The following is a 24,309-nucleotide window of genomic DNA, read 5'->3' on the forward strand; positions in this document are numbered from 1 at the left end:
CAGAGAGAGGAGACGGAACCGTCAGAGAGAGAGGAGACGGAACCGTCAGAGAGAGAGGAGACAAAACCATCACAGAGAGAGGAGACAGGACCGTCACAGAGAGAGGAGACAGGACCGTCACAGAGAGAGGAGACAGAGCCATCAGAGAGAGAGGAGACAGAACCATCAGAGAGAGAGGTGACAGAACCATCAGAGAGAGAGGTGACAGAACCATCACAGAGAGAGGAGACAGAACCATCACAGAGAGAGGAGACAGAACCATCACAGAGAGAGGAGACAGAACCATCACAGAGAGAGGAGACAGAACCATCAGAGAGAGAGGAGACAGAACCATCACAGAGAGAGGAGACAGAACCATCAGAGAGAGAGGAGACAGAACCATCACAGAGAGAGGAGACAGAACCATCAGAGAGAGAGGAGACAGAACCATCAGAGAGAGAGGAGACAGAACCGTCACAGAGGGAAGAGACGGAACCGTCAGAGAGAGAGGAGATGGAACCATCAGAGAGAGAGGAGACAGAACCGTCAGAGAGAGAGGAGACAGAACCGTCACAGAGAGAGGAGACAGAACCATCAGAGAGAGAGGAGACGGAACGATCAGAGAGGAGACGGAACGATCAGAGAGGAGACGGAACGATCAGAGAGAGAGGAGACAGAACGATCAGAGAGAGAGGAGACGGAACGATCAGAGAGAGGAGACAGAACGATCAGAGAGAGAGGAGACGGAACGATCAGAGAGAGAGGAGACGGAACGATCAGAGAGAGAGGAGACGGAACCCTCAGAGAGAGAGGAGACGGAACGATCAGAGAGAGGAGACGGAACGATCAGAGAGAGGAGACGGAACGATCAGAGAGAGGAGACGGAACGATCAGAGAGAGAGGAGACGGAACGATCAGAGAGAGAGGAGACGGAACGATCAGAGAGAGAGGAGACGGAACGATCAGAGAGAGAGGAGACGGAATCCTCACGGAGAGAGGAGATGGAACCATCAGAGAGAGAGGAGACAGAACCGTCAGAGAGAGAGGAGACAAAACCATCAGAGAGAGAGGAGACAGAACCGTCAGAGAGGGAGGAGATGGAACCATCAGAGAGAGAGGAGACAGAACCGTTAGAGAGAGAGGAGACAAAACCATCAGAGAGAGAGGAGACAGAACCGTCAGAGAGAGAGGAGACAGAACCGTCAGAGAGAGAGGAGACAGAACCGTCAGAGAGAGAGGAGACAAAACCATCAGAGAGAGAGGAGACAGAACCGTCAGAGAGAGAGGAGACGGAACGATCAGAGAGAGAGGAGACAGAACCATCAGAGAGAGAGGAGACGGAACGATCAGAGAGAGAGGAGACGGAACCGTCACAGAGAGAGGAGACGGAACGATCAGAGAGAGAGGAGACGGAACGATCAGAGAGAGAGGAGACGGAACGATCAGAGAGAGAGGAGACGGAACGATCAGAGAGAGCGGAGACGGAACGATCAGAGAGAGAGGAGACGGAACGATCAGAGAGAGAGGAGACGGAACGATCAGAGAGAGAGGAGACGGAACCCTCAGAGAGAGAGGAGACGGAACCCTCACAGAGAGAGGGGCAGGTGGGAGAGAGGAGACAAAACCAGCACAGAGAGAGGGACAGGTGGGAGAGAGGAGACAAAACCAGCACAGACAGGCAGACAGCAGGGAGGGAATAAAGCTATCGTACAGACAGTACGAGTCTTGAATTGTATCAGGTCCCACATGCGAGCATTTCTCAGCCCCTCCCCACCGTGCACACATCAGGTCACCAGGCCCCGGTGATCCGTGAAGGCCTCGCTCACACTGTACAGGAGCCCGTCCAGTCTCACCGCCTGGATCGGCAGCAGGAAAGCATCACTCGCCACCCTCACCTTGAGCCTGTAGGTTGCCGGTCGTTTGAAGATCACGCTGTAGGTTTGTCCAGTGTAGGCAAAGACGGCGAGGTCGTCGATCACCCAGGTGTAAGTAACCGAGGTTCCGTGGATAACCTCTGCTGAAAACACCTGGAAGGAAAGGCTTGTTACTGAGGGCGAGATCTGGACCCAGTCCTCTGGTCATCATTTTCACTCTGCTCCCTGTGTCCCAACCCTCCCCACTGGAGTTTGATTCCACGGGGGCTGGCTGCCGTATAAGATGTCCTCCTAGTAGGCTATTCAACCATGGGAAGGACATCACAGCCAAACCCCATCCTGTTCTCATCCAAGGTGCACTTTCCCACAACGTCAGCTGTGGGTAACACTCTTGTCTCTGAGTCCAATAGTGCCTAAGTTCAAATCCCACTTCATGGAACTTGAGCATAAAATCTGAACTAATAGTTAAATGGGGTGCTGACTTTCAGATGAGACATTAAACTGAGGCTCTATCTGCCCTCTCAGGCGGATATAAAAGATCCCATGGCACTATTTGAGGAGCAGGGGAGTTCTGGCCAACATTTATCTCTCAACTACAATGGTGATTATTACATTGCTGTTTGTGGGATCTTGCTGTGCACAAATTGGCGGCTGTGTTTTTTGCACTACACTTCAAAAGTACTTCAATGGCTATGAAGCGCTTTGGGCCGACCTGAGGTTGTGAAAGACGCTACAGAAATGCAAGTCTTTCTTTCTTTTCCCCACAGGAGTCAGTGATCGAGGGACCTTGGCTGATTCTTCCCCTCTCTAAGCCAGGGGACTGAGGCCAACTGCAGTCCCCATTCAGCCGACTCAACACAGACTAGGTATTGAACTTGGGAGGGTTCTTGTCTGTTAAATTCAGTAACACCCTGGGCACTGCTCCCACCCGCTGGGTCTCTGTATCCTGCCTTCTCTCCTCACACACCTGCTAACACTGAGAGTCCTAGAATGGGACCGAGAACAACCTGGGAGCAAGGGAGGGAGAGTAAGAAGGAAATTAAGAAAAGGAACAACTCCACAGTTTAAAAAAAAATTCGCTCCCTCTTTGGTTCCGATTATCCTGGCCCCTGTTCCCAGGCCACTGCCTGCCCATTAGAGGGCAGCACCTGCTAAACTCTGAGGAAATGTTTCGTCTCGATTCTGGACCAGCCCACAGGGAAGCAACGAGTCTGAACCAACAACACAGTCGAGAATAGAAACCGTGTCGGGAATCAAAGGCACACTTATATCTGCAGTAAACGGATACAGGGAATCACAGACACACATGTCTGCAGCACATGGATACAGGGAATCACAGACACACATGTCTGCAGCACATGGATACAGGGAATCGCAGACACACATGTCTGCAGCACATGGATACAGGGAATCACAGACACACATGTCTGCAGCACATGGATACAGGGAATCACAGACACACGTCTGCAGCACATGGATACAGGGAATCACAGACATACGTCTGCAGCACATGGATACAGGGAATCACGGACACACATGTCTGCAGCACATGGATACAGGGAATCACAGACACACATGTGTGCAACACATGGATACAGGGAATCACAGACACACATGTCTGCAGCACATGGATACAGGGAATCACAGACACACGTCTGCAGCACATGGATACAGGGAATCACGGACACACATGTCTGCAGCACATGGATACAGGGAATCACAGACACACGTGTGCAACACATGGATACAGGGAATCACAGACACACATGTCTGCAGCACATGGATACAGGGAATCACAGACACACATGTCTGCAGCACATGGATACAGGGAATCACAGACACACATGTCTGCAGCACATGGATACAGGGAATCACAGACACACATGTCTGCAGCACATGGATACAGGGAATCACAGACACACATGTCTGCAGCACATGGATACAGGGAATCACAGACACACATGTGTGCAACACATGGATACAGGGAAGCACAGACACATGTCTGCAGCACATGGATACAGGGAATCACAGACACATGTCTGCAGCACATGGATACAGGGAATCACAGACACACGTCTGCAGCACATGGATACAGGGAATCACAGACACACATGTCTGCAGCACATGGATACAGGGAATCACAGACACACATGTCTGCAGCACATGGATACAGGGAATCACGGACACACATGTGTGCAACACATGGATACAGGGAATCACAGACCCACATGTCTGCAGCACATGGATACAGGGAATCACGGACACACATGTGTGCAACACATGGATACAGGGAATCACAGACACACATGTCTGCAGCACATGGATACAGGGAATCACAGACACACATGTCTGCAGCACATGGATACAGGGAATCACGGACACACATGTGTGCAACACATGGATACAGGGAATCACAGACCCACATGTCTGCAGCACATGGATACAGGGAATCACGGACACACATGTGTGCAACACATGGATACAGGGAATCACAGACACACATGTCTGCAGCACATGGATACAGGGAATCACAGACACACGTCTGCAGCACATGGATACAGGGAATCACGGACACACATGTCTGCAGCACAGGGATACAGGGAATCACAGACACATGTGTGCAACACATGGATACAGGGAATCACAGACACACATGTCTGCAGCACATGGATACAGGGAATCACAGACACACGTCTGCAGCACATGGATACAGGGAATCACGGACACACATGTGTGCAACACATGGATACAGGGAATCACAGACACATGTCTGCAGCACATGGATACAGGGAATCACAGACACACATGTCTGCAGTAAACGGATACAGGGAATCACAGACACATGTCTGCAGCACATGGATACAGGGAATCACAGACACACGTCTGCAGCACATGGATACAGGGAATCACAGACACACATGTCTGCAGCACATGGATACAGGGAATCACAGACACACATGTCTGCAGCACATGGATACACGGAATCATAGCACACATGTCTGCATCACTACGTTACTTGCTATCCCTGTTCTAATTTGCATCCCTCTAATGTCCTCTCCTGAAGGCCGTGCCTTATGCAGAGACAGCTCCACTACCAGTTGGGACATCTGCCCAATGACAGTTTGTCATGTGCAACGCTGGACGTGTCTGCAGGATATTCGACTGCTGAGACATCACAGTCAAGCCACCCCCACAAGACATCCTCTCGCGTGTATTTTCCAGCAGAGGTAGCGATCAGCAGTGGGAACCTTTGCTGAGTTTTTCCTCCCCTAGTCCGGGTACCCTGAGGCCAATTGTAACATACTCACACCAACTGAGACCAGCGAACAAACCGGGGATGGAACTCCGGTCCCTTCTGGCCTGCATATTCCGATGATCTCCCATCTTCCACCCTCCGTAAACTTGAGCTCATCCAAAACTCTGCTGCCCATATCCTAACTCGCACCAAGTCCTGTTCACCCATCACTTACGTTGGCTCCTGGTCCAGCAACGCCTCAATTTAAAAATTCTCATCCATGTTTTCAAATCCCTCCATGGCCTCGCCCCTCCCTATCTCTGTAACCTCCTCCAGCCCTACAACCTTCTGAGTTTTCTGTGCTCCTCCAATTCTGGCCTCTTGTGCATCCCCAATTTCTTTTGCTCCCATCATTGCCGGCCGTGCCTTCAGCTGTGTAGGCCTTAAGCTCTAGAATTCCCTCCCTAAACCTCTCCGCCTCTCTACCTCTCTCTCCTCCTTTAAGATATTCTTTAAAACCTACCACTGTGACCAAGCTTTTGGTCACCTGTCCTAATATCTCTTTATGTGGCTCGATATCAAATTTTTGTCTGATTACGCTCCTGTGAAACGCCTTGGAATGTTTTATTATGTTAAAGGCGCCATATAAATGCAAGTTGTTGTTGTTGTATAGCTCAGTCCCAAAGCGAGCTCTCCAAACGTTTAAAGAAGCCCGTACCTGAGAGACATCCACCAGCATGCGCCTGGGGTGACTGGGCACGATCCGGAGCCCTTGGATCACATCGTAGGCCTGGACCACCACCGACAGGTTCTGGGAGCTGACTTCGTTGTTCACGGTGACGTTCAGGACTTCTGCCCCGGGATGGCTGGCAGTAAAGCTGACGCGCGAGAACCACGTGTCGCCTGTCTCCCTGCGGCACGCTGGCGTGTACTGCGGCAGATCAGGCGGGCAACGGGCATCGAAATGGACCCCTGACCGTCGGACTGGGGGACCCCACCATGAGCTGGCATTGGTGCCGGAATTGATCTTGACCACGATGACCGTCTCGTTGCCGGTCGGCACTGGGATCCTGCTGCCGTGCAACCGCGGGTAGATGATCTGCAAGCCGGCGATCTTCGTCTGAGCGTCCAGCGGGCAGCAGCCGGTCACTGTTGGGCCAACTCTATTCACCGGGGTTACCAGGTACATGTGCAGCCCGGTGCTGATAGACGGGGTGACGGCGATCGCCCGCAGCTGGTCCGTGTACAGGACGCGCACGTCGCAGACGATGCTGTCGATCCATGTGGGGCTCGGCCATGAGGGCTGGAAGCCTGCCAACAAACTCTCCGCCCAGCCCTGCCGCACTAGGCCGATGTAGCTCTGTCGCCACGGTGATGTGGAGCTGGGAAGGCAATGCAGCAAAGCTCCCGGGCCAGCATCGTGCTGAATGCCGATGACATCGTCTGGGTACACGTGGACATCCTGGTCAGTCAGCAGCACCTGAAACACAGCACCGGTCAATGACATCACAGGACAAACCGGCCAATCAGAAACACAGCACCGGTCAGTGACATCACAGGACAAACTGGCCAATCAGAAACACAGCACCGGTCAGTGACATCACAGCACATATCGACCATTCGGAAACATAGCACCTGTCAATGACATCACAGGACAAACCAACCAATCAGAAACAAAGCAACTGTTATTGACATCACAAGACAAACTGACCAATCGCTCTTACCACAGGACAAACCAATCAGAAACACAGCTCCAGTTAATTACATCACAAGACAAACCAACCAATCAGAAGCACAGCCTCCATCAATCTCACCACAGCACAAACCAATCAAACACAGCAACCATTAATCTCGATACAGGATAAACCAATCGGAAAAACAGGATTGGTCAATTACATCAAACAACAAACTAATCAGAAACATGATATATAACCCATTTCACTGTGTAACAAACCAATCAGAAACACTGTTATCCATTATTTCATGTTAGGCAAGTAGGCTTTTTGTGTGGTCCATGGAGGAAGAAAATATTGTTCTGCAATAGTTGCATTTGCACCATTCGTTCAGTTGCCTGGACTGGCTCCAATCTCTGAGTGCTACCAAGGGTCAGCTTGGCTCAATAATAGCCTCTGAGTCAGCCCCACTTCTGGACTTGAGCATGTAAGGCAGGCACTTGACTGCGGCACTGAGGGAGTGCTGTATAGTCATATGACGCAAAGGTGGGTAAATGGAGTTGAGGTACAGATCAGCCATGATCTAACAGAATGGTGGAACAGACTCGAGAGGCCTACTCATTTTCCCATCTTCTGCTTCCTAGGTATCACCTTTCAGAAGAGATGTTAAAGTGAGACCCATCATCCTGCTTAAGTGGATGTGAAATATCCCATGACATTTTTCTAGTAGGGCTGTTTGTGGGATCTTGCTATGTGCATATTAGCTGCCACATTTGCCTACATGACATTAGTGACTATCTTATATTTATGGCCCCTAGTTCTGGTCTCCCCCTCAAGTGGAAACATCTTCTCTACGTCTATCCTTTCATAATCTTAAAAACCTCTATCAGGTCACCCCTCAGTCTTTTCTTTTCTAGAGATAAGAGTCCCAGCCTTCTCAATCTTTCCTGATGGGTATAACCTCTCAGTTCTGGTATCATCCTAGTAAATCTTTTTTTGCATCTTCTACAGTGCCTCTATATCCTTTATATAATATGGAGACCAGAACTGTGCACAGTACTCCAAGTGTGGTCTAACCAAGGTTCTACACAAGTTTAACATAACTTCCAAGCTTTACATAAGAAATAGGAGCAGGAGTAAGTCATACAGCCCCTCGAGCCTGCTCCGCCATTCATGGCTGATCTTCTACCTCAACTCCACTTTCCCACCCGATCCCCACATCCCTTGATTCCCTTAGCGTCCATGTATCTATCAATCTCAGTCTTGAATATACTCAACGACTGAGCATCCACAGCCCTCTGGGGCAGAGAATTCCAAACAGTCACAACCCTCTGAGTGAAGAAAGTTTTCTTCATCTCAGTCCTAAATGGCCGACTCCTTAGCTTGAGTCTATGGCCCCTCGTTCTAGACTTGCCAGCCAGAGGAAACAGACTCTCGCTATCTACCCTGTCAATTTTCAATTCTATCCCTATAGAAATGAATCCCAGAGCTCGGTTTGATTTTAGTGATTTGTGTATCTGTACCCCAGGTCTCTCTGCTCCTCTACCCCATTTAGACTCTTATTATCCAAGCATTATGTGGCCCCCTTATTCTTCCTTACAAAATGTAATACCTCACACTTATCTATACTAAAATTCATTTGCCAATTACACATCCATTCTGCAAGTTTATTAATGTCTTCCTGTATTTTGCCGCAGTCTTCCTTGGCATTAACTATACCCCCCAATTTGGTGTCGTCCACAAATTTTGAAATTGTACTTCTGACTCCTGAGTCCAAATCGTTTATGTAAATGGTGAACAACAGTGGTCCCAGCACCGATCCCTGTGGAACACCACTTCCCACATTGTGCCAACCTCTACTCTCTGTTTTCTGTTTTGTAGCCAGCTTGCTATCCATTCTACTACTAGTCCTCTAACTCCACATGCTCTGACCTTAGACATGAGTCGACTATGCGGTCGGTACCTTATCGAAGGCCTTTTGAAAATCCAAATATATTACATCTACTACATTACCTTTGTCTACCCTTTCTGTTACTTCAATAAGTTTGGTCAAGCAAGACTTCCCTTTTGAAATCCGTGCTGACTATTCTTTATTATGTTTTCAGTTTTTAGATATTTTTCTATTACATCTTTCAGTAAGGATTCCATTATCTTTCCTACCACCGATGTTAAGCTAATTGGTCTACAGTTTCCTGGAGTGGTTCTATCTCGCTTTTTAAATATAGAAATCACATTAGCTGTCCGCCAGTCCCCTGGCACAATTCCCGTTTCTAATGAATTTTTATATCTATGTAATAGTGCCCCTGCTATCTCTTCCAGGGGTTTTATCCTCTCTAAGTTTGATTAGTTTATCAATTATCTCCCCCCTTTCTGTCTTAAATGTCTTAATATCTTTTTTTGATCTCTTCTTCTAATGTCATGCCCACCATGTTAGTCTCCCTGGTAAATACTGAGGCAAAGTAATTATTTAATATTTCTGCCATTTCACTGTCATTACCTGTGAGTTTATCATGTGTATCCCTTAATGGCCCTATCCCTATTCTGATTTTTCTTTTGTTATTCATGTGTCTGTAGAATACTTTACTTTTTTTTAATATTCCTTGATAATTTAATTTCAGAGTTTCTCTTTGCCTTCCTAATAGTTTTTTTAACTTCTTTCCTAACCTTTTTGTATTCCCTTTATTGTCTGTGTACTTAGTGTATGCCTCTTTCTTTAGTTTCAATTTTGCCTTTATTTCTTTATTCATCCATGGTGTATCATTACTGGCTAGTTTGTTCTTGCTTTTTAAGGAGATATATTTCTTCTGGACTCTATTGATCACCACTTTAAATGTTTCCCACTGCTGTTCTATTTCTTTGTTTATCAGTAAATTTTCCAGTTTATTTTCCCTAGTTCCATTCTCATCCCCTGAAAAATCAGCCTTTTTTCCAATTTATTACATTGGTCTTTGTCTTACTTAGGTCCTTCTCAATCTTTATCTAAAACCTTATCATGTTGTGATCACTATTGCCTCGATGTTCCCTTACGCTTACCTCTCTTATCTGTTCTGGTTCATTTCCTGCAGTGCTTCCTCTCTTGTTGGGCTTTTTACATATTGGGTAAGAAAGGAGTCCTGCACACATTGTAAAAACTCCATTCCCTGTACCCCTTTACCTGCCTCTTCTTGCCAGTTTATTTGGGGATAGTTAAAATCTCCCATGAATATTTACTCATATCACATATTTCTTCCTCCATCTCCTTTCCACTATTAGGTGGTCTGTAGTCCTTATTAGCGTGATTGATCCCTTCTTATTTTTTATTTCAATCCATATGGATTCTGTTTCAATCCTTCTGTTAGTTTTGTCCCTTTTTTCTACTGCCACTATGTTATCTTTAATTTACCAGCTACAGCTACTCCACCCCCTCCCTTCTTCCTTCCCTATCCTTTCTGATTATGTTATAACCTGTAATATTTAGTTGCCAATCCTGTTCTTTATGTAGCCATGTTTCAGTTATGCCGACTACATCTGGTTCCTCGTTACCGATTATTGATTCAGTTTCCCATTTTATTTTGGACGCTGTTTACATTGTTGTGCAGGCAGTTTAATTCATCTTTAATAGTTGTTCCTTTTACTTTATTTGTAACAGTCCTTTAATACTTCTGTTTTATAACTGTATTGGTTCCTTGACCGTTTATGTTATCTTTATTCCTTACCTTGGTCTGACCTTTACACTCACCTCCTGTTTCTTTTACCTTTAAGCTTTTGTTATTGCTGCCAGTTCCCTCCCCCATCTTGCTAGTTTGAAGCCTTATACATCGCTCTATTTATCCTTTCCACCAGGACTTTGGTCCCATTCCGGTTCAGGTGGATCCCGACCCAGCGGTACAGCTCCTTCCAGTCCCAGTACTGGTGCCAGTGTCCCATGAAATGGAACCCCTCCTTCCCACACCAGTCTTTCAGCCACGCATTCACTTCCTGATCTGCCTATCCCTACGCCAATTAGCACGTGGCTCGGGTAGTAATCCTGAGATTATCACCCATGAAGTCCTGCTTTTTAATTTAGTTCCTAACTTCTGATATTCCCTTAGCAGGACCTCCTCCTTGTTCTTCCTTATGTCATTGGTGCTGACATGGACCATGACAATTGGATCCTCCCCTTCCCTTTCTAAGTTCCTCTCCAGTTGCTCCGAGATGTCCTTTACCCTTGCGCCAAGTGGGCAATACATCCTCCTAGACTCTCGGTCACGACTGCAGAGGACGCTATCTATTCCCTGATTATAGAACCCCCTATGAAAACAACCTTTCTATTTCAGTCCTTGGACCACCTCATGCTCCACAGTGCCATGGTTAGCATTCTGGGCATCCTCCCTGCAGCCTCCATCCTTATCCTCACAGGTATCAAGTACCTCGTACCTGTTGGATAGGACCAGTGTCTCCTTCTCTGCCCTCCCTCTCTCTTACCTGTCGGGGTGTCTCAAAGTCATTTACTGCAATGTGGCAATCTGGGACAGTCTCGTTGTCCACAAACTCCCACATATTACAGTCCTGACAAACAGCTTACTGCCATTTCTATGACAATCCTGACACAAAGCCTGTACTTTCAAGTAACTGATTGGCTGTGGAGAGCTTTGGGATGTCCTAAGGACGCAATAGGGCCCCATATCAACCCAAGCATGTTCTTTCTTACTCAGCCTGTGCACTCAATCCAATAAAACACATTTTAACCATCCATCTATCATGGACCTGTTTACAGCTCCTCCCCTATAAGGAGCTGTGGACTTTGGATGTGAGAGCAATAGGATTTTAGTGCGAGAAGGACCTGCATCTCATCCCAACACTCCGCACCATCTCAAAGTGCTTCACGTACAATGTTGCTCAGACATGCAGTGAGTGCTATTATATAGGTAAAAGATCAGACAGAAAGCAGAGAGGTGACTGATTTATTGTTAGTTTTGGTGACATGGATTGTGGAGCAAATGTTAGCCATGACACCAGGAATCTTTCCTGCCCTTTGGTGAATAGTGCCACATGACGGAGCAGGCACACTGTTTAACCTCTCATCTGAAGCATGGCAAGTCCAACAATGCAACACTCCCTCAGTACTGAACTGAACTGTCAGCTTCGGTCACATGATCAGGTTCTTAAACGTGAGTCCATAAACAAAGGGTTACAGTGGGCGTGTGAAATTTTTGTACTGCATCTACCCAACAGTACATTCTACATTATGTCCTTCCAGGCAATAGTATACTGACCAGTTTAACATTGGGGTACAGTACTGGTGGATACAGATCTGTCACTGTATAACACTAGGGTACAGTACTAGTCGATACAGGTCTGTCACTGTATAACACTGGGGTACAATACTGGTGAGGCCAGGATTTTTTTTTATTCGTTCATGGGATGCGGGCATCGCTGGCAAGGCCAGCATTTATTGCCCATCCCTAATTTCCCTTGAGAAGGTGGTGGTGAGCCGCTTTCTTGAACCGCTGCAGTCCATGTGGTGAAGGACCTCCCACTGTGCTGTTGGTAGGGAGTTCCAGGATTTTGACCCAGCGACAATGAAGGAACGGCGATATATTTCCAAGTCGGGATGGTGTGTGACTTGGAGGGGAACGTGCAGGTGGTGTTGTTCCCATGTGCCTGCTGCTCTTGTCCTTCTAGGTGGTAGAGGTCGTGGGTTTGGGAGGTGCTGTTGAAGAAGCCTTGGCGAGTTGCTGCAGCGCATCCTGTGGATGGTACACACTGCAGCCACTGTGCGCCGGTGGTGAAGGGAGTGAATGTTTAGGGTGGTGGATGGGGTGCCAATCAAGCGGGCTGCCTTGTCTTTGATGTTTTCGAGCTTCTTGAGTGTTGTTGGAGCTGTACTCATCCAGGCAAGTGGAGAGTATTCCATCACACCCCTGACTTGTGCTTTGTAGATGGTGAAAAGGCCTTGTGGAGTCAGGAGGTGAGTCACTCACCGCAGAATACCCAGCCTCTGACTTGCTCTAGTAGCCACAGTATTTATATGGCTGGACCAGTTTCTGGTCAATGGTGACCCCCAGGATGTTGATGGTGGGGGATTCGGCGTTGGTAATGCCGTTGAATGTCAAGGGGAGATGGTTAGACTATCTCTTGTTGGAGATGGTCATTGCCTGGCACTTGTCTGGAGGGAATGTTACTTGCCACTTATGAGCCCAAGCCTGGATGTTGTCCAGGTCTAGCTGCATGCGGGCTCAGGCTGCTTCATTATTTGAGGGGTTGCGAATGGAACTGAACATTGTGCAATCATCAGCGAACATCCCCATTCATTGATGAAGCAGCTGATATAAGATTCTCAAAATTCACAGACTCCCCAAAACTCGGAGAAAAACCCTAAAGAAAAGGACTTTGGACTCTTTTCTAACCATTTCAGGGTGATGAAATATTGGGCCGACTCACACACGCACCGCACCAGGAAGCATCAACCAGGGAAAAGTACTTTTCGAGGAATCCACGTCCTTTAAGGGACTCGCGTCCTCGTAGGGGCAACTGTAAGAATTCTGGGAATTCACCTTTTCCCTGAGTATGGAAAACTTTGGCCATTGACTAAAATCCTAAGATGGAAGGATAGGTGAGAGGTTACCGGACGAATGAACAACGCACACAGTGGAATGTGGGAGAATTACTGCTTCAGACATGTCTCTGTTTTAATGCAAAACCTACAGCAGGTGGTCATCACTCAGCACTAATTCAAAAGGCCATTGAAAGAGGCAACTGCTCCAGACATGATGGGGCCATGTCTTTGTTTTAAAGCAAAACCGATCAACACCTCGGACGGGATACAAAAGGAAGCCTGTATACCAGGTGATCAGAAAATCGGAATTAAAACAATGACTCATCGGGAGAAGCAATTGCAACTTGATGAGGGACTATCAAAAGCCATCAAAGATTCTTAAGGACTTTGTAAGTTGTTTAAACAGACATGAAGTGCCTTTTTTTAAGTGATGAAGACCATTGTAAGAGAGAGGGATATCGAAGTGGAAACTCGAAACCTCTCTCTCTCTCTCTGGCTCTTGCTGGCTCTTGTGTTCTGCTTCTCTTGTTCTGCCTGTCTCTGTCTCTGTAAGGAGAGCAGCTTCCAGCGAAACCAACGACCCCTATGTGAGAGAACCGGTCAGCCAGACCTGCAAGGGCAAAGGATTGTTCAACAGCTCGGGAGGCGACAGTTCAACAAGGCGAGGGGGCAACAGAGAGAAGGTCAGCAGCTCTAGAAGCAGGCGAACATACAAGAAACCAGAGCAACAGCCCCAGAGACCATCAGACACCTTGCGGCAACAAGGGCCTTACGAAACAACCAACTGAATATTGCCACCAACCAACCGGGTAATATTGGGCCACCGCGACCAAAGAAAACCAACTCGGGAGAAAACCGAAGATCCGCAAAGTTTCCACTCTACGATCTATTCCTGACTTACCTCTGGGTGAATTACTGTCAAGGATTCGTTTGGTGAGCATTATCTCTGGCCCTTTAGAGTCCAACTTAACTAGTAAAGTGGGATTGGGAGGGGTGAGGTATCTTTCTACTGTAATTTCCCTCGTGTGTACCGAAGTGTTCCCCATTTTATTAGAGTGTTAAAATTGTTGTGTTGTACTTTCTCTCTTGAATAAAGATCAAAGTTTCTTGCACCAAAACCAGTTGTCTGCTGCACTTTGTCACAACCCCCAAATAAGTCCAAGGTCGAGAACCCCAGGGAGTGGGAGCGATTCGAACCGCTCAGAAGTCAGAGGTGAAGCTGACACACACCACCACCCCCTACACTGAAGATGGTTGGGCCTAGGACACTGCCCTGAGGAACTCCTGCAGCAATGCCCTGGGGCTGAGATGAATGGCCTCCAACAACCACTACCATCTTCCTTTGTGCTAGGTATGACTCCAGCCACTGGAGAGCTTACCCCCTGATTCCCATTGACTTCAATTTTACAAGGGCTCCTTGGTGCCACACTTGGTCAAATGCTACCTTGATGTCAAGGGCAGTCACTCTCACCTCACCTCTGGAATTCAGCTCTTTTGTCCATGTTTGGACCAAGGCTGTTATCAGGTCTGGAGCTGAGTGGTCCTGGCGGAACCCAAACTGAGCATCGGTGAGCAGGTTATTGGTGAGTAAGTGCCACTTGATAGCACTGTCGACAACACCTTCCATCACTTTGCTGATGATTGAGAGTAGACTGATGGGGCGGTAACTGGCCGGATTGGATTTGACCTGCTTTTTGTGGACAGGACATACCTGGGCAATTTTCCACATTGTCGGGTAGATGCCAGTGTTGTAGCTGTACTGGAACAGCTTGGCTAGAGGCGTGGCTAGTTCTGGAGCACAAGTCTTCAGCACTACAGCTGGGATTTTGTTGGGGCCCATAGCCTTTGCTGTATCCAGTGCACTCAGCCGTTTCTTGATATCACGTGAAGCGAATCGAATTGGCTGAAGACTGGCTTCTGTGATTGTGGGGATATCGGGAGGAGGCCGAGATGGATCATCCACTCAGCACTTCTGGCTGAAGATGGTTGCAAATGCTTCAACCTTGTCTTTTGCACTCACGGATCAGCTTTGATTCCCTCCAATGTTACATAGCCCACTGCCACACTTGTTCCGGGATCACAGGTGAGATACGCAAATTGAGCTAGATACTGGACGATGACTGGGTATCCTGCAAAAAGTCAGTGCCTCCATGGAGAGAGGGGACAAGAGCGGGGGGAAGGGGGGTGGGGGCGGGGAGAGAGAGAAAGGAAGGGATAAAATTACTTTAAAAATTGGAATCAATTCATAAACAAATTAGAGGCTATGCCGTCTTTGTAAATTGGACCATGAGGGGAGAGCAATTAAAAAACAAAGAGGGGAAACCAGAACTGGACCTCACATTGGACCTCATGCAACAGCCACCTCTCTCAAGAAGCCAATATTCTTCTTTAGAAGTAAAGTACCCAACATGCCTCCTTTGAATCAAGGAGAGGCTAAGAAGGATGAGACTAAGAAGGATGCCAGACTCTATAACTCACATTTATATGCATGGCGTTGAGGTCAGAAGTGATGGTTACGGGTATATCAGCCACCTGCGAGTAATAAGGCTGCGTTCCTTTGTACCTGGGAGGGCTTGCAATTGGCAGGATGTTGGTGGTGATGTTCTCGAACGCATACGTGCTGCAGGGGCTGGTGATGGGCAGACACCCCTCCCGCAGGTGGCACCACTGATGCCCACTCATGCACCCTCCGGTGGTATTGCACAGAGGCTGAGTGTCGCAGCTGGCGAATGGGGTCCGGAGGGATTTGCAGCCTGAGGAACAGAAGATTCATGGATTAAAATCGACCGCAGACACCACTAAGGAGACTGGCATCAACAATACAGAGTCACTGCACAACTGTCTTCAACAACAACTACTTGCACCTCGTAAAACGCCCCAAGGTGCTTCGCAGGAGCCGAAAATTGACACCGAGCCACATAAGGAGACATTAGGTCAGGTGACCAAAAGCTTGGTCAAAGAGGTAGGTTTTAAGGAAAGAGAGGTGGAAAGACGGAGAGGTCTGGGGAGGGAATTCTAAAGCTTACGGCCTTGATGGCTAAAGGCACGGCCGCCAATGGTTGGACGAAGGAAGAATTGGAGGAGTGCAGAGATCTCGGAGGGTTGTAGGGGGCTGGAGGAGGTTACAGATAGGGATGGACGAGGCCATAGAGGGATTTGAACACGAGGATGAGAATTTTAAAAGCAAGGCGTTGGTGGACAATGTCGGTCAGCAAGCACAGGGGTGATGGGTGATGGGTGAACGGGCGTTGGAACAAGTTAGGATACGAGCAGCAGAGTTTTTATCTTTAAGTAACCTATAAAGCATGATCTGTTGCCATCGGAACCTGCTTTTTAAATATTTGATCTCAGGATAGGGCCAAAGCTGGCAAGGCCATATTTATTGCCCATCCCTAGTTGCCCTGAGGGCATTAAGAGTCAACCATTTGGTGTGGGACTAGAATCACATGTGGGCCAGACCAGGTTCCCTTCCCTGAAGGGCATTAGTAAACCAGTTGTTTTTTTACAATAACCCCACAGCATTTATGGTAATTTTTTTTCTTGAGCCAATTAATTAAATTCAATTTCATAACTTGCCAATGGTGGGATTTGAATTTACCTACCTCTGGCTCCGCTAGTCCAACATCATAACCACTGGGCTACTGTCCCCTTAGAGAGGGTCACACACCATCAGGACTGCATCCCTCTCTCTAGCGGATTTCCTAATCTGATGACAATGGGCAATCTGAAGTCCACGACGTTGGGCTCAGTAATGATCCTTTTACCATCATGGTAACTTTTAAAAAAGGCCAGCCTTAGTCTTCGATCAAAGTACTCTCCCTATCTCTGCAACCTCCTCCAGCCCTACAACCCTCCGAGATCTCTGCACTCCTCTAATTCTGGCCTCTTGTGCATCCCTGATTTTCTTCGCTCCATCATTGGCGGCCGTGCCTTCAGCTGCCTAAGCCCAAAGATCTGGAATTCCCTCCCTAAACCTCTCTACACCTCTCTCCTCCTTTCAGACACTCCTTAAAACCTACCTCTTTAACCAAGCTTTTTGTCACCTGTCCTAATATCTCCTTATGTGGCTCGGTGTCAAATTTTGTTTGATAATCGCTCCTGTGAAGCGCCTTGGGAGGTTTTACTATGTTAAAGGCGCTATATAAATGTTGTTGTTGTTGTTCAGGTATAACTACAAAGGAGTAGAAGTTGCGTTGCACTTATATAGAGCTCTGGTTAGACCCCATCTGGAGTACTGTGTTCTGTTCTGGGTACCGCACGTCAGGAAGGATATAACAGCTTTGGAGGGGGTGCAGCGCAGATTCAGCAGAATGATACCGGGACTAAAAGGGTTAAATTATGAGGACAGGTTGCAAGACTAGGCTTGTATTCCCTTGAATATAGAAGATTACGGGGTGATCTAATTGAAGTGTTTAAGATGATTAAAGGATTTGATAGGGTGGATAGAGAGAAACTATTTCCTCTGGTGGGAGAGTCCAGAACAAGGGGGGCATAACCTTAAAATTAGAGCCAGGCCGTTCAGGGGTGATGTCAGGAAACATTTCTTCACACAAAGGGGAGTGGAAATCTGGAACTCTCTCCCCCAAAAAAGCTGTTGAGGCTGGGGGTCAATTGAAAATTTCAAAACTGAGATTGAGAGATTTTTGTTGGCTAAGAGTATAAAGGGTTAGGGAACCAAGGCGGGTAAATGGAGTTAAGATACAAATCAACCATGATCGAATTGATCAGTGTTTCATAAAGATTTAGTGTAACTTCCTTGCTTTTATGCTCTATGGGGGTGATTTTAGGAGGCAAATGTGGGTGCGTTGGGAGTGGGGGGGGCTCTGAAAATCCGCAAATCCTGTTCAGTATCTGAAGCCGGCTCCAACCCCCCGGCTTCCGAGTTTCCCAGGGATCCACCTGTGCGAGCGTGGGCGACCCGAAAACGGAAGTCCCGCCGGCTGACAGTTAAAGAGCCAAATGTACCTCATTGAGGTACTTAACGCACTTTACACGTGAAAGCTGAAGGGATTAGAAAGATTTTTAAACTTACCTGGGCGGCTTGCCCACCGTCTCTGATTCATGCCTGATTCATCTTCCCCTATCCCCCGCCGATCTTCCCCTCTCCCACCCCCCCCCCCCGATCTTCCCCTCTCCCACCCCCGATCATTGAATCATAGAAAATTTACAACACAGAAGGAGGCCATTCGGCCCATCGTGTCCGCGCCGGCTGAGAAACGAGCCACCCAGCCTAATCCCACTTTCCCGCATGTGGTCCGTAGCCCTGCAGGTCACGGCTCTTCAGGTGCACATCCAGGTATTTTTTAAAAATAAGTTGAGTGTTTCTGCCTCTACCACCCTCTCAGGCAGTGAGTTCCAGACCCCCACCACACTCTGGGTGAAAAGATTTTTCCTCATTTCCGCTCTAATCCTTCTACCAATCACTTTAAATCTATAAAGACTGCCCCTTTAATCCCATGGGCGGCAATTTTGCTAACAAGTCAATTATGTGATACTTTATCAAACACCTTTTGAAAGTCCATATACACAGCATCAACCGCATTACTAAGGAATTGGTACTCAGTAAATTAATGGGACTCAAGGCGGATAAATCCCCTGGACCTGATGGCTTACATCCGAGGGTCTTGAGGGAAGTGGCAGTAGGGATTGTGGATGCTTTGGTAATAATTTTCCAAAATTCTCTGGACTCGGCAAAGGTCCCAGCAGATTGGAAAACTGCTAATGTAACACCCTTATTTAAAAAGGGTAGTAGGCAGAAGGCTGGAAATTATAGACCAGTTAGCCTAACATCTGTGGTGGGTAAAATTTTGGAATCTATTATTAAGGAAACAGTAGCGGAACATTTGGATAAACATAATTTAATAGGACAAAGTCAGCATGGCTTTACGAAGGGGAAGTCATGTCTGACAAATTTGCTTGAGTTCTTTGAGGACATAATGTACAGGGTGGATAAAGGGGAACCAGTGGACGTAGTGTATTTGGACTTCCAGAAGGCATTCGACAAGGTGCCACATAAAAGATTATTGCTCAAGATAAAGAATCACTGGATTGGGGGTAATATTCTGCCATGGGTGGAGGATTGGTTATCTAACAGGAAGCAGAGAGTTGGGATAAATGGTTCATTCTCGGACTGGCAACCAGTGGCCAGTGGTGTTCCGCAGGGGTCGGTGCTGGGTCCCCAACTCTTTACAATCTATATTAACGATTTGGAGGAGGGGACCGAGTGTAACGTATCAAAGTTTGCAGATGATACAAAGATGGGAGGGAAAGTGGAGAGTGAGGAGGACATAAAAAACTTACAGGGGGATATAGACAGGCTGGGTGAGTGGGCGGAGATTTGGCAGATGCAATACAATATTGGAAAATGTGAGGTTATGCACTTTGGCAGGAAAAATCAGAGAGCAAGTTATTATCTTAAAGGCGAAAAACTGGAAAGTACTGCAGTACAAAGGGATCTGGGGGTCCTAGTGCAAGAAGATCAAAAAGTTAGTATGCAGGTGCAGCAGGTGATCAAGAAGGCCAACGGAATGTTGGCTTTTATTGCTAGGGGGATAGAATATAAAAACAGGGAGGTTTTGCTGCAGTTATATAAGGTATTGGTGAGACCGCACCTGGAATACTGCATACAATTTTGGTCTCCATACTTAAGAAAAGACATACTTGCTCTCGAGGCAGTACAAAGAAGGTTCACTCGATTAATCCCGGGGATGAGGGGGCGGACATATGAGGAGAGGCTGAGTAGATTGGGACTCTACTCATTGGAGTTCAGAAGAATGAGAGGCGATTTTATTGAAACATATAAGATTGTGAAGGGGCTTGATCGGGTGGATGCGGTAAGGATGTTCCCAAAGATGGGTGAAACTAGAACTAGGGGGCATAATCTTAGAATAAGGGGCTGCTCTTTCAAAACTGAGATGAGGAGAAACTTCTTCACTCAGAGGGTAGTAGGTCTGTGGAATTTGCTGCCCCAGGAAGCTGTGGAAGCTACATCATTAAATAAATTTAAAACAGAAATAGACAGTTTCCTAGAAGTAAAGGGAATTAGGGGTTACGGGGAGCGGGCAGGAAATTGGACATGAATTTAGATTTGAGGTTAGGATCAGATCAGCCATGATCTTATTGAATGGCGGAACAGGCTCGAGGGGCCGATTGGCCTACTCCTGCTCCTCTTTCTTATGTTCTTATGTTCTTATTACCCTCATTAATCCTCTCCGTTACTTCATTAAAGAATTCAATCACGTTAGCCAAACACGACTTGCCTTTAACAAATCTGTGCTGGCTTTCATTTATTAACCCATATTTTTCGAAGTAACAAATTAATTTTGTCCCGGATTATTGTCTCTAAAAGTTTCCTCACCACCGACACTAGGCTGATGGGCCTGTAGTTGCTGGGTTTATCCCTCTCCCCTTTTTTGTACAAGGGTGTAACATTTCCAATCCTCCAGTCCTCTGGCACCACTCCCATATCTAAGGAGGGTTGGAAGATTGTGGCCAGAGCCTCCGTAATTTCCACCCTTACTTCCCTCAGTAACCTAGGATGCATCCCATCCGGAACAGGTGACTTTCCCTCATCTCTCTGTTGAGATTTAATTAAAGTAAGGAAGAATTGTATTTATATAGAGCCTTTCACGTGTTCAGGGCTTCCCAAAGTGCTCTACAGCCAATTAAGCAGTTTTGAAGTGCAGCCACTGTTGTAATGTAGGAAACTCGGCAGCCATTTGGTGCACAGCAAGGTCCCACAAACAGCAATGGGATAATGACCCGATAATCAGTTTAAGTGATATTGGTTGAGGGATAAATGTTGAGCAGGACACTGGGAGAGCTCCCCTGCTCTTCTTCAAATAGTGTCGTGGGATCTTTTACATCCACCTGAGAGGACAGACAGGGCCTCGGTTTAATGTCTCATCCGAAGGACGGCACCTACAACAGTGCAGCATTCCCTTAGTACTGCACTGGAGTGTCAGCCTAGATTATGTGCTCCCCTGATGGGGCCCAGCTCCCCAGTGTCTCAGCCAAGTGGTCCTCAGGAATGGAAACCTTAGCTGACTTTTCCTTTCTCCAACCGAGGGGCAAATGAAGCCAATTAGCTCGGTTAGCACAGGTCGAGGGTCAAAGTTCACCCCAGGGACTGCATTAACAAGACAAGGCCTTTGGGGGCAGCAACCACCCTCCAGATTTAATTCCGGAACTTTCTTCAACTAGCAGTGATGTATCTTCTCAGCACTCATGCCTCTTACCTGGAGGGATAAGGTACAGGCTCGGGGTGCAGTAGGGCCTGAATATCTTGAAACGTACCCGAGTGGCTTTCTTCAAAGGCTGCACCACAAATTCAATCGAGCTCACCAGGCCCGAGTGACTGATCCACAGGCCTGGAAACAGCATGATCTGCAGGAGAGAAGCACGGGGGAAAATGAGCACGACAACTCAAAGTACACTACCCCCACCCCACAAGGGCAACTCAAAGTACACTACCCCCACCCCACACAGGGCAACTCAAAGTACACTACCCCCACCCACACAGGGCAACTCAAAGTACACTACCCCCACCCCACACAGGGCAACTCAAAGTAACCCCCCACAACATATCAACACAAAGTAATCCAGGACAGTGTAGAGGGAGCTTTACTCTGTAACCTGTGTTGTACTTGTCCTGGGAGTGTTTGATGGGACAATGTAGAGGGAGCTTTACTCTGTATCTAACCCGTGCTGTACCTGTCCTCGGAGGGTTTGATGGGACAGTGTAGAGGGAGCTTTACTCTGTATCTAACCCGTGCTGTACCTGCCCTGGGGGTGTTTGATGGGGCAGTGTAGAGGGGCACCGATAAAGAAATGAAAAATTCTATTTGTACAAGGATATCAGAGAGCCCCCAGCACCCATGGAATTTTAATCAAATAGAAACCACCGCATCAGGGCAGGCGGGAAGAAAAGGGGGAGGAAAATTAGGGTGAATGGGACATAATTTGCAGAAGTGTGGAATCACCACCTTCTTCAAATTTTCCATATGGGTCACACACGATCCTGACTTGGACGTATATCACTGTTAGTGAACTATTTAGGTTTTTACAACAATCGGCAGCTTCATGTCACTTTTACTGATACCAGCTTTTTATTTCCAGATTTTTTAAACTGATTTTGAATTCTCAAATTACCATGTTGGGAATTGAACTGACATTCTCTGGATTATTAGTCCAGTAACAAAACCACTTGTTACTGTACCAATATTCAGCAATATAAGAGAGCATAAGACCATAAGAGATAGGAGCAGGAGTAGGCCATTTGGCCCCTCGAGCCTGCTCCGCCATTTAATGAGATCATGGCTGATCTGATTTTTACCTCAACTCCACTTTCCCGCCTTTTCCCCATATCCTTTGACTCCCTTGCTGATCAAAAATTTGTCTAACTCAGCCTTGAATGTATTCAATGACTCAGCCTCCACAGCTTTTTGGGGTAAAGAATTCCAAAGATTCACGACTCTCTGGGAGAAGAAATTCCTCCTCATTTCCATCTTAAACGGGTGACCCCTTATTCTGAGACTATGCCCCCTAGTTTGAGATTCCCCCATGAGGGGTAACACCCTCTCAGCATCTACCCTATCGAGTACCCTCAGAATCGTGTATGTTTCAATAAGATCTCCTCTCATTCTTCTAAACTCCAATGAGTACAGACCCAACCTGTTCAATCTTTCCTCATAAGACAACATATCTCATAACATAACTCCTCTTCCAAGTCATTCCTAAAAAGATGTGTTCTCAACAGTAGCCAGTTTTAGTTTTGTATGGTGTCAGTCGTGGCTCAGTAGTAGCACTCTCTGAGTCAGAAGGTTGTGGGTTCGAGCCCCACTTCAGTAGATGTAAGTACATAATCCAGGCCGACACTCCAGTGCAGTACTGAGGGAGTGCTCCACTGTCGGAGGTGCCATCTTTTGGATGAGACGTTAAACCGAGGCCCCGTCTGCCCTCTCAGATGGAAGTAAAAGATCCCATGACCACTATTTCAAAGAAGAACAGGAGAGTTCTCCCCGGTGTCCTGGCCAATATTTTTCCCTCAACGAACATCAATAAAACCGATTATCATTTCACATTGTGGGATCTTGCTGTGCACAAATTGGCTGCCACGTTCCCTATATTACAACAGTGACTACACCTCAAAAAAGTACTTCATTGGCTGGAAAGGGCTTTGGAACGTCATGTGGTCATGAAAGGCGCTATATAAATGCAAGTCCTTTATCTTTACCTTCCCAGGACAGGTACAGTTTCACCGGGACACAGCTGAGATCATGTGACCCCGCCCATGGAGAGGTACCCAGAATGCACACGGTCTGGTTGCTGGAGACCCCCAGACGTCTGACGGCGGCCATGACAGAACCGTTGAGTTTGCCAAGTGCCCCGCGATGCCGCGATCCTTGACCTCACACCCTGGCCTGATCTCGATATCGCAGCACTCACTGGGGCCGCCGGAGTCTCACCGCCGCAGCCCAAACGCTTTGCGCGCAGGCCTGAGTCGACTGTTACTTTACCTCGACTGTCGCTGCTCCGCGCGGGGAGGGAGCGCTCAGCACCGTGGCATTCTTCACCGCGTAGGTCCCACTGAAAGTTGGTAGTCCGGTGAGGAAGTAATTCACATTCTGTAGGGGGGCTACGTTTAAAAAAGGAGAGTTACAATCATCGATCAACTCCTGTGGACTACACAACAACTTGCATTGATACACACCTTTAATGTAGTAAAAGTCCCAAGGCGCTTCACAGGAGCGATTATCAAACAAAATTTGACACCGAGCCACATAAGGAGATATTAGGACAGGTGACCAAAAGCTTGGTCAAAGAGGTAGGTTTTAAGGAGCGTCTTAAAGGAGGAGAGAGAGGCGGAGAGGTTTAGGGTGGGAATTCAAGAACTTAGGGCTTAAACGGCTGAAGGCACGGCCGCCAATGATGAAACGATTAAAATCGGGGTGCGCAAGAGGCCAGAATTGGAGGAGCGCAGAGATCTCGGAGGGTTTTGGGATGGAGGAGGTTCCAGAGATAGGGCGGGTC

At 47.4% G+C, this 24,309-nt stretch overlaps 1 protein-coding gene across 1 annotated transcript in view; it reads right to left on the bottom strand.

Moving 5' to 3' along the window:
* The window catches only part of pkd1b (polycystic kidney disease 1b), a 146,001-nt gene that overhangs the window by 103,517 nt on the left and 18,175 nt on the right, over positions 1 to 24,309 (bottom strand). Inside the window, exons 4-8 of the mRNA XM_068004381.1 lie at positions 23,796 to 23,914; positions 21,516 to 21,663; positions 15,757 to 16,031; positions 5,807 to 6,568; positions 1,875 to 2,006 (exon numbers count right to left, since the gene is read on the bottom strand). Of these exons, the coding sequence (XP_067860482.1) occupies positions 1,875 to 2,006; positions 5,807 to 6,568; positions 15,757 to 16,031; positions 21,516 to 21,663; positions 23,796 to 23,914 (1,436 nt within the window). The remainder of the gene's footprint in view (positions 1 to 1,874; positions 2,007 to 5,806; positions 6,569 to 15,756; positions 16,032 to 21,515; positions 21,664 to 23,795; positions 23,915 to 24,309) is intronic.

Source organism: Heptranchias perlo, chromosome 23, assembly GCF_035084215.1.
Source record: "Heptranchias perlo isolate sHepPer1 chromosome 23, sHepPer1.hap1, whole genome shotgun sequence".
Classification (NCBI taxonomy): domain Eukaryota; kingdom Metazoa; phylum Chordata; class Chondrichthyes; order Hexanchiformes; family Hexanchidae; genus Heptranchias; species Heptranchias perlo.